At 34.9% G+C, this 17652-nt stretch overlaps 2 protein-coding genes across 6 annotated transcripts; both read right to left on the bottom strand.

Annotated features, from left to right (window-relative positions):
- Window positions 1–3398: 3398 nt before the first annotated feature.
- Window positions 3399–12931, bottom strand: LOC107477880 (pentatricopeptide repeat-containing protein At1g20300, mitochondrial). 5 transcript variants are annotated; one of them, XM_021137816.2, is made up of 5 exons: window positions 12490–12931; window positions 12162–12410; window positions 10294–10419; window positions 9913–9959; window positions 3399–5301 (listed from the first exon to the last, which is right to left on the bottom strand). In XM_021137816.2, exon 5 carries the CDS (start codon window positions 5102–5104, stop codon window positions 3512–3514), a length of 1593 nt encoding a protein of 530 aa, XP_020993475.1. In that variant the 5' UTR covers window positions 5105–5301; window positions 9913–9959; window positions 10294–10419; window positions 12162–12410; window positions 12490–12931; the 3' UTR covers window positions 3399–3511. The 5 variants fall into 5 exon arrangements, with proteins under 5 accessions (XP_020993475.1, XP_015953449.1, XP_052115179.1 ...); XM_016097963.3 differs by lacking the exon at window positions 9913–9959; XM_052259219.1 differs by lacking the exon at window positions 9913–9959 and having other exon boundaries at window positions 3399–5292.
- A 1420-nt stretch (window positions 12932–14351) lies between these two features.
- Window positions 14352–17188, bottom strand: LOC107477928 (clathrin light chain 1-like). Its single transcript, XM_016098025.3, has 3 exons — window positions 16952–17188; window positions 14808–14961; window positions 14352–14687 (listed from the first exon to the last, which is right to left on the bottom strand). The coding sequence occupies exons 1-3, from the start codon at window positions 17074–17076 to the stop codon at window positions 14352–14354; spliced, it is 615 nt and encodes a 204-aa protein (XP_015953511.1). The 5' UTR covers window positions 17077–17188.
- Window positions 17189–17652: the final 464 nt, after the last annotated feature.

Below are 17652 nucleotides of genomic sequence, written 5' to 3'. Positions count from 1 at the left end.
GAAGCAAACAAATCAGTCTTTTTTCTATCTCGCAAGTTATTTTGTTGCTTGAGCTTTTTCTAATCCCTTAAGGGTATTTTTAATTGTGGGGTAAAAATGAAGTCAAAATTTTCATAAAACTTTGGTTGAAATTGTCAGAGCTTATTGAATACAAGTTGGAGTGTATATTATGGAATCCTTGTGCTTCAACACTAACAACCATAGAGGATGAACTATACTGCCTATGACACGTCTAAGAAAAGTGTTACAAAGATTTTAGAAACTAATTCAAGGGATTCTACTTTGACTACAAATGTAAAAGCAAGATTAGAGCAAAATCTATCTGCATCTAAGCCTACAAATCTCAATCAATAGTTAGGACTAATGCTCTCCACAAACCATGCTACAAAACCTGAAGGATTGGTAATTTGATATGTCAATTCTCCTCCTAAGCACTAACTTTAGCAAATTCAAAAGAACACAACTCATGTACACATAGGAAATAATTACTGACAAAAACGATATAGTCTTGATTGCTATATAGCTGCTAGCATCGAATGAGCAGCACAACCACTCTCAACTTCAGGAGTATTAGCGCCTAATAACTTGCTACATAATTCTTTGTAGTGCCATGTTTATTAGACTCGTCGATGTGTTTAAATTCGTTTGCATTAGCTTGCTTGAATTGTAACAGGTTCAAGAATTTGTTTCTTTGAAAGTTGTATGTCCAGCTCCTAATATCCTTCTTCAATGCCCACTGCACCATCAAATGATTTGTTGTTATTATCACTAAATCTTCAATGTTTTCAATTTCAGCTTCTACTCAGTTTCCTTTATTAATAATATCAGACGAGAAGCACACTAATATATTTTCAGCATTTATAAGAAAATTTCTTACTCGTGTTATATTTTTATCATTGATGAATTCTGCATATAACACCAATAAATTCTATTTTCTTTTCTCCCTTGACCCCATCTTCCATCTTCCATCTTCCGGCTTTTCTTTACAATTTTCTTCACTCCTACACTTGCCTGTTTGCACCTCTTCCATTCCTTCCAATGGTAAATGATTTTTTCCCAAACTTCATTATCCTGTATTTGTTTATCTTCAAACAGTTTTTGGTTCCTGATTCTCCAAATAACCCAGATAATAGTAAATCATAGATTAATCTACGTCTTTTTTCGCATCTAACCACAATTTGGTGGCACCATGCCTCAAAAACATCTATAATTTTATCAGATTTTATCCAGCAAATTTCTCCTAGTTTTAACGTTTTAACCCACAGAGATTTCACATATGCACAGTGTATAAATAAATGGTTCTCATCTTTTGTAATTTCAATGCCATAATTTATGACTTCAGATTGTGGATGCGTCAAATGTGATTTTGCAAATCATATAGCCAAGGATAGTAGTAATAGATAACACCAAATCTGTACATATGATTGCATATTCCTATCTAATATTTTGGTTCTGTGATTATGTTTACTCAAATAAGTGACAACTTCATGGTGTGGATATGATGGTATTTGATGGAGAAATAAACTCTCAATATTAAATCTTTTTAATTGTTTGTTATTATTTTTGGTCATAAATTATGCTTTATTATAGTAATTATTTTTATCTTTGTTGAATGCATTTTAATTAGGGCCAATGAAAATAATTCGCAAAATTTTTTGTTGGAAACACACTTAAAAGATGATATTAAAAAATTATTTACAGATTAAATATACAATTTGTGCTTAGCCATAGACTTGGGTTAAATATACATATAATTTTGGAAACAAATTATAACAAAGTAGATTAAAATAGGGGTGTGTATGGGCCGGGTAAAACCGGGTTTGATGTGACTCAGACCCGACCCGAAATATATACCAGGTCTATTTATTAGACCCGAATCCGACTCTGAACCCGATGAAACCTATATACTTTCAGGCCACGATTATACCGGGTAAAAACCGGGCGGTTAACATTACATTACCTTAATACCTTCTTATAAGATAGCATGTGAAAATATCCAAATTTTCAATACTCCAACCATTATTTGACATGGTAAGATTCACTTAGAAAAATAAAATAAGAACCAACTATTCTCTAAAATTAAAGCATAACCATAATCAATACTAATATTGTCTAATAACACCAAATATTTAAATCAATACAAATAACACAATATTATGCATTAATTAGTCTAAAATCTTATACATTTTAAATATACTAGGGATACATTAAATACACGATCTGTGATTAACCATATACTAGGGATCTACTTATTATAACTAAATGTCACTTAGTTAGTATTCATTGTTTGTGTAACTATATTTAAACAAATAAACATAATAGTTTTTACATTTAAGTAGAATCTATTCATATGGGCAAAATTATTGACTTCTGAAAAGGAGATAATGTAACAATCTTATACATTGTACAATAAATTTTTAATAAGAATAGTTTTTTAAATTAAAAATAATAATTATTAATATAAATAGACATATTCAACAAATTTTTACAAAAGATCAGTATTTGGTCTGGGCGTAATGCGGAATTTATACTAGTTTAATTTTATACTAGTTTTTACCCTATGGCTTGCCTTATAGACAACAGATACCGCATATACCCAATAGATAAATCCAACATATCAAAATAAGAAAAATGTATGAAGACCTAATTTTGGAATTAGTAGTTCACATTCTTGTTATTTCACTTATTTCAGCACACTATAAGTTGGGATTGGAGGGATAACTCGAGATCTCTCTTATTTTTTAAAACAAAAATAGAACCAAAAATTAATAAGGAAAACGTAAATAGTACAACAAAACTTTTGTTAAGCAAAACAGATATTTAATAGGACACCTTACAAAATAAGTGCTTAACTGAATACACTGCCCAAAAACACTGCTTTTATCGGTTAGGCTGCATTTATTTCTGAAGGACAAGAAAATATACTAAAAATAAGACATAAAGCACATAAAAAATAGAAACACAAAATTTGGTATTTTTATATTCTGTTTAGTGATAAAATAAAATAAATTATGAAAATTTAATTTATTTTTTTTTTCATTTAAAAAATTTAAGAAAAAATATAATAATAAAAAATTTATAAGAATAATAAAAAAATAAAAAATAAATTATATTATTTATTAGTATCTGTGTGTCTTTTTTGTTAGAATGAATACAAAATACATTAATTTAGTATCTCTAGACACAATATTGATCCATATCTTATCTATTAAATACGATTTTGTGTTTTTATATTCCTGTCTCAGTGTTCCATTCCTATAAACAAACACAGCCTTACATGCTAAATGCCTAGCTTCAAACAACGTTTCCACCTAGTTATTCAAGTACTACAAAACTTCGGCCATAAATCAAAGAAATTATAGATGATGCCTATGAATTTAAAATAAAATAAAATAAAATAAAATAAAGAACTCTCCAACTATTTTCTTAACCAACTAAACTATGAGTTAAGCAGGTAATACAAGTAGTTTATAGTTTAATATAAACTAAGATGTGACAAGTGAAGCTACTTCTACAAAGGGCGAGAGACAAATCCCATGGCAACCATCTTTTCCACCAAATCCTCATGCAGTTTAAGCTGCCCTGCTTTCCTCAACAGCTCTAGAACCATTTCATAAACAGATTGATTAGGTTTTAGTCCTTTTTCTTCAACCATCTCCTTCATAAACTTGTAGCCATTGTTCCAGTGCCCCTTTTCACAATACATTGAAATCAAAATTCGATAAGTATTCACATTGGGCTCAACTTGATTCTCATCCATCTCCTTCTTCAATTTCAAAACCATATCAATTGATTTTGAGTCCGCGAACATTCTCATCAATATATTGTAAGTTAATGTATTAGCCTGGCACTTCAGCTCCTTCATTCTAGCATACATCCTATGAGCAGCATTAACATCATGTAACTGAGCTATGCATCCAAAAATTGAATTGAAACTTGACGCGTTAGGAGAAACCCCTTTCTTAACCATTGAGTTGAGAACCTTCACAGCTTCTTCAAGATTCTCATCCCTGCAATGACTCTCAATTAGGAAATTATAAGTAATCGTATCAGCAGGACAATCCAGCCTCTTCATCTGATTGTAAACTTGCAAGACCTTTTCAGTCCTTCCAGCTTTCACATGAACTCGCATGAGACTATTGAAAGTAACCGCATTAGGATCGCAGCCGGCATCAATCATCTCTGAGAAAACATCATGAGCACGAGAAATCTGACCACACCGGCACAGTGAGTCAATCACAATGCTGTAAGTGTATGTGTTAGGCTTGATTCCAGCCAGTTTCATATCCCTGAAAACCTCCTCGGCTTTCGCTATATTCCCAGCCCTGCACCAACCATGAACTAAACTAGTATACACTATAACATCAGGCTCAAACCTATCCTTAAGACTATCAAAAAATGATTGAGCTTCAATTGCTCTTCTCTTCCTGCATAAGCTACTAATCACAATTGAAAATGCAACAATATCAGGGAAGCAACCAAAGTCTTCCATGCGGTTAAAGGCGTGAACCGCCTCCGCAGCCAATCCGGCCCTCACGTATCGTCGGACAAGGACAGAAAACGTGTCGATGGTTATTTTGACTCTGCGAACTTTCATCAAATTGATCAAATGCCATGCCAAATCGAAATGCCTCAGCTTTCCGGCAAGGTCGATCATCTCGTTGTAGGGCTCAGGGGATGAAGGGAAGCCCTCGAGGGAGGTGGCCCAGTTGAAGAACGCGAGAGACTGGAGCAAGGGGATGCCATGGCGGACACCCCCGCATTTCTCGATAACCTTGCGGGTGACGGCGGGGGAAACAGTTTCTGTGGCGGAGATTTTGGAAAAACTGATGTTGAGATCGGGTATGGTGAAATTGGGGGTGGGTGGGGTGGCGTTGGGATTAGGGTTCTTGCGGTAGTGGTCTTTAATGAGAGAGTGAAATTGTTCTGCTATAATGGTCTCTTGGGGTGACAGGTTAGTGGTTTGGGCAGTTTCTGTGGTTTCGTCTGTGTCATGAGCTTTTGAAATCAAAGCTTCGGAAGAAGAAGAATAGAGTTTGAAAGTGCAGAGTGAGAGTGGGGAAAGAGAGCTGTATAATCTAACCCTTTGTTTGATGAAGGCCATGAAGAGGGATGGCACGCACTGCCACTGAGAACTGAATATTGCACTTCAAGGTGACAGAAACTTCTCCGATGACTTTTGAAATTGGGAAGTGATGATGATAACTGAGAGCGGCTCCCTGGTTGAGTTATTGGCGGCGCTTTAGAATGGCAACGCCCTCGGCATCAATAGTTCTCGCAAACCTGCTCATTCTGCATAAGCTAGACGAGGGTAAATTAGGTGAATAAAATATTTGACAAAGTATAAACTAAAGAGCTTATGTAAATGTTAATAAGATTTTTGAATCAATATAGAAGAGTCAGACAGAAAAAACAACAGAGATCAGTTCATGATGTGAAAATTAGTAAAGCTAATTTTAGAAAATAAATAAATAAATAAATAATAACTAAATAAAATGAAAGGTAATAAACAATCCTAGTTTATAACCTTAGGATTTTAATGGTTGAAAAAGAAAAGAATTATATACCTCTAATTGATGGATGGTTCATATCAAAGAGACTCCCCTATAAATTGAGTTTTTCTTTAATTCATTTCAATCAAGTCATCCAAATAGAATAACATAAGATTTCTTTGAGTAGTTTTCTCCTATATTTGATAGAGAGAAGTGTGTTCTCCTTTTGTCAAGAGAGAGTGTTATTGTAGTCTCCTTGTGATAGAGAGAAGTTGTAATTCTCAAAGAAAATTATTCAATTATTTCCATATTTTATACAAATTTCTAATTTTTCATCTCTATATTTTGCTGTGTCATATGGAAATTGAAGATAAAAGCCATTATGAGAAAAGACAATTGCGTGACAGCAATTGAAGGTAGACCCACTGGAATTACAGATGAAAAATGGAAGGAGATGGACAACAATGCTGTTGCAAACTTACACTTGGCACTAGCTGATTCAGTTTTATCAAGTGTAGCAGAGAAAAAGACAGCAAAGGAAATTTGGGATGCTCTCACCAAATTATATGAAGTCAAGTCACTTCACAACAAGATATTCTTGAAGAGAAGACTTTATACTCTTCGAATGAGTGAATCCACATTGGCAACGGATCACATCAATAATCTAAATACGCTATTTTCCCAACTCTCATCGTTGGAATATACCATAGCGGAAAATGAACGTGCAGAGCTCTTACTTCAAAGTCTACCAGATTCATATGATCAGCTTATCATTAACTTAACTAATAATGTTTTGACTGATTATCTTTCTTTTGATGACATGGCTGCTGCGGTTCTTGAAGAAGAATCTAGGCGCAAGAATAAGGAAGATAGATTAGAGAGCTCAAAACAAGCAGAGGCTTTATTGATGACAAGAGGAAGATCAATGGAGCGTGGTTCCAGTGGGAGTCAAAGTAGACCAAAGTCACAAAGTGAGAAGCAGATCAAATGCTACAATTGTGGTAAGAGAGGGCACTTCAAGAAAGATTGTTGGAATAAGAAGAGTATAGAGAAGGTTACAGAAGGATCAAGTTCTCAAGGATGTGTTGCGAGTACCTCTGATGATGGAGAAATCCTGTATGGCGAAGCAACAATTGGTTCTAAAGGCAGCAAACAGCTCACTGATGTTTGGATTGTTGATTCAGGAGCAACATGGCACATGACTCCTCATCGTGATTGGTTTTGTACATATGAACCTGTCTTAGAAGGATCTGTGTTTATGGGAAACGATCATGCCTTAGAAATTGTTGGAATAGGTACTGTCAAAATAAAAATGTTTGATGGTTCTATTCGTTCACTTCAAGGGGTAAGACATGTGAAGGGCTTGAAGAAGAACTTGTTGTCGATTGGGCAACTGGATGAACTTGGCTGCAAGACTCATATTGAAGGTGGGATCTTGAAAGTTGTTAAAGGAGCTCTTGTGGTAATAAAAGCAGAAAAGATTGCAGCAAATCTATATATGCTTGTGGGAGATACTTTGCAAGAAGCAGAGGCATCAGTTGCTTCAACAAGCCAAGAAGAAATGACGATGATATGGCATTGCAAACTAGGCCACATGTCAGAACGAGGTTTGAAGATTCTTGTAGAACGTAATCTCATTCCCGGGCTCAAATCGGTAAACTTACCGTTTTGTAAGCACTGCGTTACAAGCAAACAACATAGATTAACGTTTGGTAGATCAACTGCTCGGAGCAAGCACATATTGGAGTTGATTCATTCTGATGTGTGGGAATCGCCGGAGATGTCCCTAGGAGGAGCAAAATATCTTGTATCATTTATTGATGATTACTCTAGGAGGCTATGGGTGTTCCCGATCAAGAAGAAGTCAGACGTGTTTGCGATGTTCAAAGAGTTTAAAGCAAAGTTAGAACTTGAATCTGGAAAGAAGATCAAGTATTTAAGGATAGATAATGGAGGAGAATATGTCGATGGCGATTTTCTAACATTTTGCAAGCAAGCAGGTATTCAACGGCAATTCACAGTTGCATATACGCCTCAGCAAAATGGTGTAGCAGAGCGAATGAATCGGACTCTCCTAGAAAGAGCACGAGCTATGTTGCAAACTACAGGTTTAGCTAAGTCTTTTTGGGCAGAAGCTGTTAAAACTGCCTGTTATGTGATAAATCGGTCACCATCAACTGCAATTGGGTTAAAGACACCAATGGAGATGTGGCAAGGTAAGCCACCTAATTATTCTTCTTTACATATATTTGGTTGTCCTGTGTACGTAATGTACAATTCCCAGGAAAGAACAAAGCTGGACCCAAAGTCTAGAAAATGTATATTCTTGGGTTATACTGACGGAGTTAAGGGGTATCGCCTGTGGGATCCCACTGCCCGCAAGGTAGTTGTCAGTAGAGATGTGATATTTGCAGAAGATGAATTGCAAAAGGAACAAGAAAATGACAGCACTGTTAAAGATATAACCACTGTTCAAATAGATGAAAAATGCAGAGAAGGTGATCTTTCTGAAGTAGAACCACAGCACGAAGAACAAGAAGCAGAGGCCAATGACATAGAAGTTCGTCGATCCACTTGACAAAGAAGAACACCATCATGGCACTCAAATTATGTTTTGACAAACCATGATGCATATTGTCTTTTGACAGAAGATGGAGAACCAACAACTTTTATGGAGGCTATGCGCAATCCAGATGCTTCTATGTGGATGACAGCAATGCAAGAAGAAATTGAGGCATTACATAGGAACCATACCTGGAAACTTGTTGAACTTCCAGCAGGTCGGAAAGCCATTGGTAACAAATGGGTTTACAAGATCAAACGAGATAGTAATGATCAGGTGGAACGATATCGTGCAAGATTGGTTGTCAAGGGATATGCTCAGAAAGAAGGTATTGACTTCAATGAAATATTTTCTCCAGTGGTGAGACTAACTACTATTAGAGTAGTTTTGGCTATATGTGCTGCATTTGATTTACATCTAGAGCAATTAGACGTAAAGACTGCTTTTCTTCATGGAGAACTTGAAGAAGAGATATATATGCTCCAACCAGAAGGTTTTGAAGAAAAAGGAAAAGAAAACTTGGTTTGCAGGTTAACTAAATCTCTGTACGGTCTAAAGCAGGCGCCAAGGTGTTGGTACAAGAGATTTGATTCTTTCATTATTAGCCTTGGATACAACAGACTTAGTTCAGATCATTGTACTTATTACAAGAGGTCTGGTGATAATGATTTCATCATTCTGCTGTTGTATGTGGATGACATGTTGGTGGTAGGTCCCAACAAAGATCAAATCCAAGAATTGAAGGCACAGTTGGCTAGGGAGTTTGATATGAAAGACTTGGGACCAGCAAACAAGATTTTAGACTTTGCAGGTGATCTTGATAAACGAATATCTACTACAGGCTATGTGTTTACACTTGCAGGAGGAGCTGTAAGCTGGCTATCTAAATTACAGATTGTTGTGGCTTTATCTACTACAGAAGTTGAATATATGGCAGCTACACAAGCATGCAAGGAAGCTATTTGGATCCAAAGGTTGATAGAAGAACTCGGGCACAAACAACAGAAGATTTCTGTGTATTGTGACAGTCAGAGTGCCTTGCACATTGCAAGGAATCCTGTCTTTCATTCAAGAAATCACTTTGTTTGGGAAGTAATAAAAGAAGGGAGTGTTGATATATAGAAGATTCACACAAAAGATAACCTAGCAGATGCCATGACAAAACCAATCAACACAGAAAAGTTTGAATGGTGTAGATCCTCATATGGCCTATCGAATACATGAGCAACATGAATTTTGAATATTTATCAAAATTAGCTTTAAGCGAAAAATTGTGAAAATTAGTAAAGCTAATTTTAGAAAATAAATAAATAAATAAATAATAACTAAATAAAATGAAAGGTAATAAACAATCCTAGTTTATAACCTTAGGATTTTAATGGTTGAAAAAGAAAAGAATTATATACCTCTAATTGATGGATGGTTCATATCAAAGAGACTCCCCTATAAATTGAGTTTTTCTTTAATTCATTTCAATCAAGTCATCCAAATAGAATAACATAAGATTTCTTTGAGTAGTTTTCTCCTATATTTGATAGAGAGAAGTGTGTTCTCCTTTTGTCAAGAGAGAGTGTTATTGTAGTCTCCTTGTGATAGAGAGAAGTTGTAATTCTCAAAGAAAATTATTCAATTATTTCCATATTTTATACAAATTTCTAATTTTTCATCTCTATATTTTGCTGTGTCATTTGTCTGGTACCTAACACATGAGACAAAACAGATAACTCCAATGCACATCTTTAAATCTTTATTCCATTGCTTTAACCTATGTCCGCAGTCATTCACGGTACTACCAGACTTTACTTAAGCTGTAACACAGTTAAGTTGAGGATTTGATCAAAGGCTGAGAGAGAGTACCTTATCATCCTCATAAACCACAGTAGAAGGAGTTTCTTATTGATGATCTTGTCAAATTTGTCCAACACGGAGTAAAAGAGTAAGGATTTAAACAGTTAGAAATTAAACCTCAAGCACAAAAACGGATTGATACAACGACATAATATCTTAAAATAACAGGAAAAATGGTATACAAGGCTCAAGAAAGGAAAAAGTACAAAGAGAGCAACAAATTAAATCAATTAGTTTTACATACAAATACAATTCATCTAAATCTATCACAATTAAATCAATCAGTTTTACATACAAATACAATTAGCATCAATACATTGAAAGAGCAAAAAGCCAGTATAAAAAATTAATAAGAAATACTATATAAAAAAAGAAAAAGAAAAATCTCACCTACAGCAGAAGCAGAAACCCAGAAACACTCGGGGACGTTTCCAACTTGGGGTCGTCGCCACATTGCACCGTTGCAAAGCAAGCCGCCAGCAAGACAGCAGATCTTCGGCGGACGCAGAGCAGAGCCTGCAGAGGAGCCAACACAATGACAAACTGGTTTTAAATCCAGTTTTTTAATATCCAAATTTAAAATCCGGTTTTAAATCTGGTTTTTTAATATCCAAATTTAAAGTCCGGTTTTTTGTTTTAAAATAAAATTTTAAAATCAGATTTTTTAACCAAAAATCCAGTTTTAAAACCAGTTCTTAGAAATCCATTTCCAAACCAAATTTTTTAACCAAAAATCCAGTTTTAAAACCAGTTTTTAGAAAATCCGATTTTCAAACCATAATTTTTCTAAAAGTAAAATTAATACTAAAGCCTTTTTAAACTATATAGGTTCATTACAACTAGGATTTGGTTCTTTATAAATCTAATGACAATCGCTAATCTAAATAAATAACATTTAATCATTCTCAAAACATCAAAATGATACCACTAAAAATTCTCTCTAAAACAACAACCACAAAATATCAAAAGATGCCAACAAAGTCATCAAACAACTACAACTTTTGAGGAAAATATATCTACAAATAACAAAATATATCTGCAAATACATCAAACAACCACAACCTAATATTTCTCAAACGCTAGCATCAGGTGTTTCAATATAATTTCTAATCGTGGTGCCAACTCTTCTGCAGCCTCCTGTTTGAAGTAAACCAAATGTGGGCCATACATAAAATTAAGTAAATTGGATAACTGAATATGATTCATTAAGCGAAAACAAACAGATATTGTAGTCAGAACCTCTTCAAGTGTTGCAAAAGCTGAACAAGCAGCCTCTTGCACCCGCTTAGCAACAGCCAAAGAAACATACTACAATCTTTACAATAGCATGTTGAGTACCCAGAAACTAAAATGGATTGAAACTCAGCTAAACCCCATTCAATATGCTAAGAGAACATGATAAAGGTTATATAGAAAATTAGAAATTGAAACACCCTTAATGCTTCCCATTTTTTTATAAGGTATAAAAAGATATAAAAGAGAATGGGAATAGAATCTGATAAAAATCAGATGAAAAAAATCTGAGAGTTTGTAGCAGTAGAAAACTGGCTTGAGTAGATTAGAATGGTCAATTTCAGGTTACCAAGAGAGCAATTCTGTCAATAATTCTTGCAACATTTTCTGGGTTTAGTGTGGTGATGAGTGGAAGTTCAATTATTGGTGAGATTCTTAGATGGAGGAGAACTTGGCAGCAACAACAACAAGTCAACAACAACAAAGTGGAGGAGTTCAATTAATCAAAATGCAATTCAAACACAATAATCCCAGCAGCAATATCTCAACAATATCTCAGCAATCCAAACAAATTGCAATTCAAACTCAAGAATAGCATGATAGCATGATGAAAATAATGCAAAACAGCAATTCGTACGCACAATCCAATTGATTCGGTAAGCATATGGCAGCAAAATCAGATACGACATAGTGCATTAATAGGATTAAACAATCTCAATAGTTTCAGCAACAATTTCAGCAATTTTGCAATAAAGTAGTAAATTTCCACACAAGCAACAATGTTCAGACTTCAGACCATCTCAGCCCAGTTTCACATCAAAACAACAATTCCATCATAAACTGCAAACAAGCTCCAAACACTTTCAGCAACAATCAAAACCTAACAATCTAAAGAAAATCATCCTAACCTAACCACCTATCATCAACTAACAGCAACTAATCAAACTAAGCTAATTAACCAAAATAAACTAATTAACCAAAATTAATCAAACTTAATAAAAATAAAAAGGAAAATGGACAAAAACCTGGAAGCAGAGAATTAGAACAGGGCAAAAAGAAAGGGGACAGGGGTGTTGCAGCGGCGGTGGATGGAGGACGCTGCTACAGGCAGCGCCGGCGTGCTGGAACTGCGTCGGAACTCTGTGGAAAGAAGAGAAACAAGGGCTACTGCTTGTTCTGCTTGTGCTGGAACTGCTTGTTCTGGTTCAGTGAAAATTCATGGTTACTTCCAGTTTCACGAACTTTGTTGTGCTCCTGGGTGGAAAAAACAAAATCTGCAATGCAATCAAATCAGAAGTACGACAACCCGAAATTCCTCTAGAAGAAGCACGAGCAGAGGCAAATGGTTCTAACCTTGTGACCCAGAGGCAAGAAGCACGAGCAGAGGCGAATGGAAAGCAAAAGAACCGGAGGCCCACACCTGTGACGGCGAGTCGACGACGGCGAACGAGAAGGAGAAGACCAAAGGCAGAAGAAGAGAAACACTGAAACAGAGGTGAGGTCGGTTGAAGGAGACAACACGGTGCCGCCGTGCCGGTGCCACTTGCCTGCTCCGGTGCCGCCTGCGGCGGAGACTACACGGTTGAAGGAGAAGACGACTGGATCTGCGCGTGTAATGTGAAACTGTGAACTGGATTTGAATCCGGATCCGGATTTAAACTGGTTAAATGGTTTGGATTAAAGGAAGCATTTTAGGTGTGGGAAATTTAATGTAAAATATATGAAGAGTTCAGATTGAGAGAAACATGTTTGTTGTGGACATGAACCCAAAAAAGTGTACGAAAGAAATGCAATAGATTCTTTCGTTGTAGAGTGTTTAAATATTAAAGATGTCTGTCCAAAGAGGTGAGTTGTCTTTTTATCGCAATGCAAAGTATCAGCTCGATCAAGAATGTAGCCAAATTAGCATTCGTACAGCAGCACAAGCAAAAATGATGTACAAACCAACACAACGGGAGAGTCAGAGCAAATCACAGTATATCGGATGAAGGAGATGAATATGCTAAGAATTTTCGGATTCGGATCACCACAACGACAATGTCAATCCAATTAAATATTACTTGAACTATGAGGCACACCGGCACGATGGATTATGTGCATTAACTTACCTCGAGGAACTGAGGTGAAACTTTTGAAGCAACAGGGTCACAAAGAATAATCCACAAAACAGGGTTTTAATAAAGAGGGAATGGCACAACTTTATTTTAGTGTTGAGTTTTTCAAAAAATTATGTTTTAAATCTTTATATTGTTAGGTGTTTTTGACTTTTTTTTTTCTTTTTTTTTAATTATAAATTTAGAATTATCAAAAAACTTAGTCCTGAAATACAATCAAGAGATGAGGCAAAATTGATCGTGCAACAAGTTGGAATCAATTTATAACTGTGATTGTATTTCTTTGCTAAAGGAATATTTACTGTTTCTCCTTATTTACCAACCTACTAACAGCTACATAAATTGTTAGTTATGACACTATAAACTTGTAATTGGCCCAGCAATAATTTAAAATAAAAAATTACATCAATTATGAAACTGGCTAGCTTGAACATGATGACAATAATATTAAAAACATGAACTATAGAACTGTAGCAACTCGATGCAGATCTGTATAAGTACCAAGTAGAAGCAGGGGGTCACGGGTCGCCACAACTCAAAGACACAACGCAGTAGGGTCAGAAGCACAAAGAAGCTAGAGTTGAAGAGGGAATTAGAAGAGGTGCATCGACGATAGGAACCAACAAAAAAAAAATTATAGCAGAACTAGAATTGCAAAATGTTAAAAGTTGAAACAGATGGGAAGGAGAAGGCCAAGAACCCCGAAGTAGCTGGAGTAGGGGATTATAACAACGCTTCACAGTTGCAACGCGGCAGAAGTAGGCAGTAGAGGAGAAGAGTGGAGATTAAATTCTAATGAATATGGATTAGCAACTCCTTAATTTAGTTCACCAATCGAGTAATTTGGAAGCTATTTCGAAGGCTAATATGGTCATTCAACACCTCACTAAAGGACAAATATAATACTGAAAATTTATTTGTCCGTGGTATACTGGTCTTCCAGTATTGTATACTGACTCATTGAAAACGCTTTCTAAATTAAAAAATCAAACTATAAAATTAATGTAATTTGGTTTGAATTTTTTTAAGCTAATTTTTTTAAAAAAATGGTTTGGTTTGGATTAGGTTTAAAATCCATCATTTGAATTTGTTTGCACAGCCCTAATTAGCGGCAGCATCTTTTGCTGCAGTTGGGGTTGAGATTTTTCCAATCTTGGCATCCTCTCCATCTTTCATAGATTTACCATCTTTGTTGTCTTCTTTGGGCGGCAGAGGGTTCTGTTGAAGCTTCAAAATCATTTGGTGCATTCTTGCAAGATTTGTAGGCTTCCCAGGCTTGGGACCTTGAATAGGATTGACTTGATGCTTCTTCTCAGCTTCTGCTTTTCTTCCTCTCTTCTCAATATTGGCAACCTCAGAAGGGATCAACTCCGCTATTGCCTTCCAGTAATGTTTATCAGCTTCTTTGTGAAACTTCGCTTGGTTTGCCAAGTATATCTGCACATATTGACATTCATTCTCTTCAATTTGGATATATTCTTTAAAAAACATGAGAAATGACACAAAATGAATAATGTTCCGCAAAAAGGCAGAAGGGAACTTCACTATTTCTTCTACCTTCTCCCTTTTTTTGTTGGTAGCTTTGCTTGCCTCACAATTAACCTTTCTTTTTTCATAGAAAGCTTGAATATATTCTTCAGCTTCCTTGATAATTTGATTCAGTAACTCCTTTTCTCTTTTTTCATTTTCCCCAAGATGAATAGCATTTTCACTACAGCAGTGGAAGTCAAGAATAAAAATTGCACTTAGAGGAGTATACAATTATATTAACTTTTGGTTTATAACAAGAGAGAACTATACTTATTTGGCCAGTTCTCTGGTGCCTAAGCATATGGTGCCTAAAGGTGTCTAGTGGTTGACCAACCAGTAGAAAAGTGACACATGTCATTATTGATTATAGTGAGAAACATCATCTAAAACAGTAACGAAGAATTACTTCAATGCTAATATATGTAAATTTTAAATATTTACCGTGATGGCAAATGAGTAATTTTGTCATCAAAATGGATTTTTTCTAGTATGGGCTTTCCACTGTATAGACTAAGCATGAAAAAAAAATAAGTTGGAAGGCCTAGAAAAAAAATCAGACTCAAAGTTTTACCAAATTATGATAAAAAAAAAAGCTTCACCAAAAAGTCTATGGTGTTGGACTGAGTTCATCAAGTATGGTTGTTTTGAAACCCTCTTCTGCCGTAGGATCGCAGCTGAGCTGCCCTAAGTTGAACACATTCTAGCTTCCGCGATGGTCACCGCCTAGTGAATGCCGCCTTAATCTAGCGGCCTCTGGTTTCACAATAACCATTCTATCGTCACAGGATGGCAGTGAATGATACTAATTGGCTAGCAAGGTTGAGCTTTGAAGGGAGTAGTTATAGCATTAGATGAATTCCAGAACAGGGGAGTTATGGTGTTAGCTTTGAATGGTTTCAAAGTTTGGTGTTCGGCTAGTTGTTACTCTTTGATTTTGAGGGAAAAAGATCCACTGAGAATGATATGATTTCAGTGACTAGTGAGAGTGAATCAAATTGAATCAAAACTAGATGGAAGGGAAAAATATGGTGAAAGCAAAATTGTTACAGTTTAATACCACTTGAATTTTTTAATATCTTGCAGTTCTTTTTCTTACTCTTTTTCTTTATTTTTTCTCAATAATTGCTTGTCATATATTTTGATAATATGATATTTCGTTGTATAGAAATAGCGTGTCTGTTGAAAAGTCTTTGAGAATATAATCTGAAAGTTGAAGATAAAGAAAAAGGGAAAGAAAAAGGAAAAAAAGAAGATATAGTTTTATTTTAGTTGGATTTGGGTTTAATTTATATTTTCTTGGGTTAATGGTTGTGCAATACATAATGCTTGGGCTTATGCTTCGATATGGTGCGGAAGGAGAGAGAAAATTTTACTGTGGTAACTTTATATTAATTAATGCTTTTAATGACCTTTAAATTTGAGTCAAATCTAAATGTTGAATTCAAATTCATGACATGTGTATGCATTACAATAGTGGATCTATCGTAGTCATGATAGTCACCACAATATCAACGCCACCATAGAAAGCACCTACTTATTTCACCACTCAGATTTCATTATTTCATACACTTAAACAGGCCCCATAATTGTGATTGTAGGAATTTAGAACTCACAGATTTAATGAAGGGACAATAAGAAACAGCTAGCTTACAACCTACAATTAAAATCTTTATATCACAAGCTTTTGGTAGAAAAAAAATCCAAAAAAACACAAGATCACTAATTCTACAATAATAATAATTAATTTATCTAATTTTCCATGTACGCCTTTTAGTAAGAATTTCTGTACATGGTGAAGAGAAAATAATAACAATCCAACAAGAATGATAGTTAAAAGTAAAAGAAACCATTCGGAATCTGTATTGCTTGTTTGTGGTCCACAGAACAGTTCAATTACCTCAACTCTTTCAAAATTAATAAGAAAAAAAAAACATAAGACCATATTCAATGCTAAACCATATCCGCTCACCTTCCATGAAATCTTTGAAGATCATACAGAGAGAGAGAGAGAAGGTTAGTCCCAATAGTAACTAATTTGATCAGCATTTTCAATTCCCAAGAACTACATTGAATATTTTTCATGTTGAGGTTTTGTCCAGGGACAATGTAGAAAACAAGAATGAAAGAAAGCAAGAAAGTGAATGAGATGGATAGTAGAAAATGAATCTAACCGTCGCCATTGGCGTCTGGCGAAACCTTGTTGTTCTTGTTGGTGCTGGGCGTCGTGATCAAAGAATGATTCGCATATCTGAGAAGGTTGGAGTTGATACACTGCATTGTTCTCCTTCAACGCCATATTTTTTGAGAAGTGCTTCCCTTTTTTACTTCTATCTGTTTATGGGTGTTTTCTGCTCCGTTCTGTGTCCTGGTCTTCGAGTTAAGCCCAAAGTGGTCTGACGCCGGCGTCGTGCCCCAAAATCGTGATTCTAATTGTAGCAATGGCAAAGGTGCACTAAGCCACTAAGTCCTGAGTCATTTCTCATTAACAGTATTGATGTCGCTTGATGACAGTTAGACCATTAATGAATTGTGATGTTTGAATGAAGATTTTATAATTATTTTTATGTGAATTTTTTGTTTTGAATGATGAATTATAAAATTAAATTTTGATATTTTATAAAAGTGTTAATTTTATTTAAAATATAGTACCAATAAGTTATAATTTAAATAATGTAGTTTTTTTATATTCATTTAAAAAGTCATTAGTTCTAATTTTTTTATTTTTGATAAAAAAAAGCTATTTGTCTATATATTATTTATTATGTCATTATTATATATATTAAATTCGTCCTTAACTTTATATTAAATATTTGGGTGAATATCTATATCAATTTTTAATAATTTTTTGAAGGATTTCGAGATTTTTAATAAA

Source organism: Arachis duranensis, chromosome 3 (assembly GCF_000817695.3).
Source record: "Arachis duranensis cultivar V14167 chromosome 3, aradu.V14167.gnm2.J7QH, whole genome shotgun sequence".
NCBI classification, from domain to species: domain Eukaryota; kingdom Viridiplantae; phylum Streptophyta; class Magnoliopsida; order Fabales; family Fabaceae; genus Arachis; species Arachis duranensis.
Note: the sequence above shows the minus strand (reverse complement) of the source record. Positions and strands in the feature narration are given on the sequence as shown.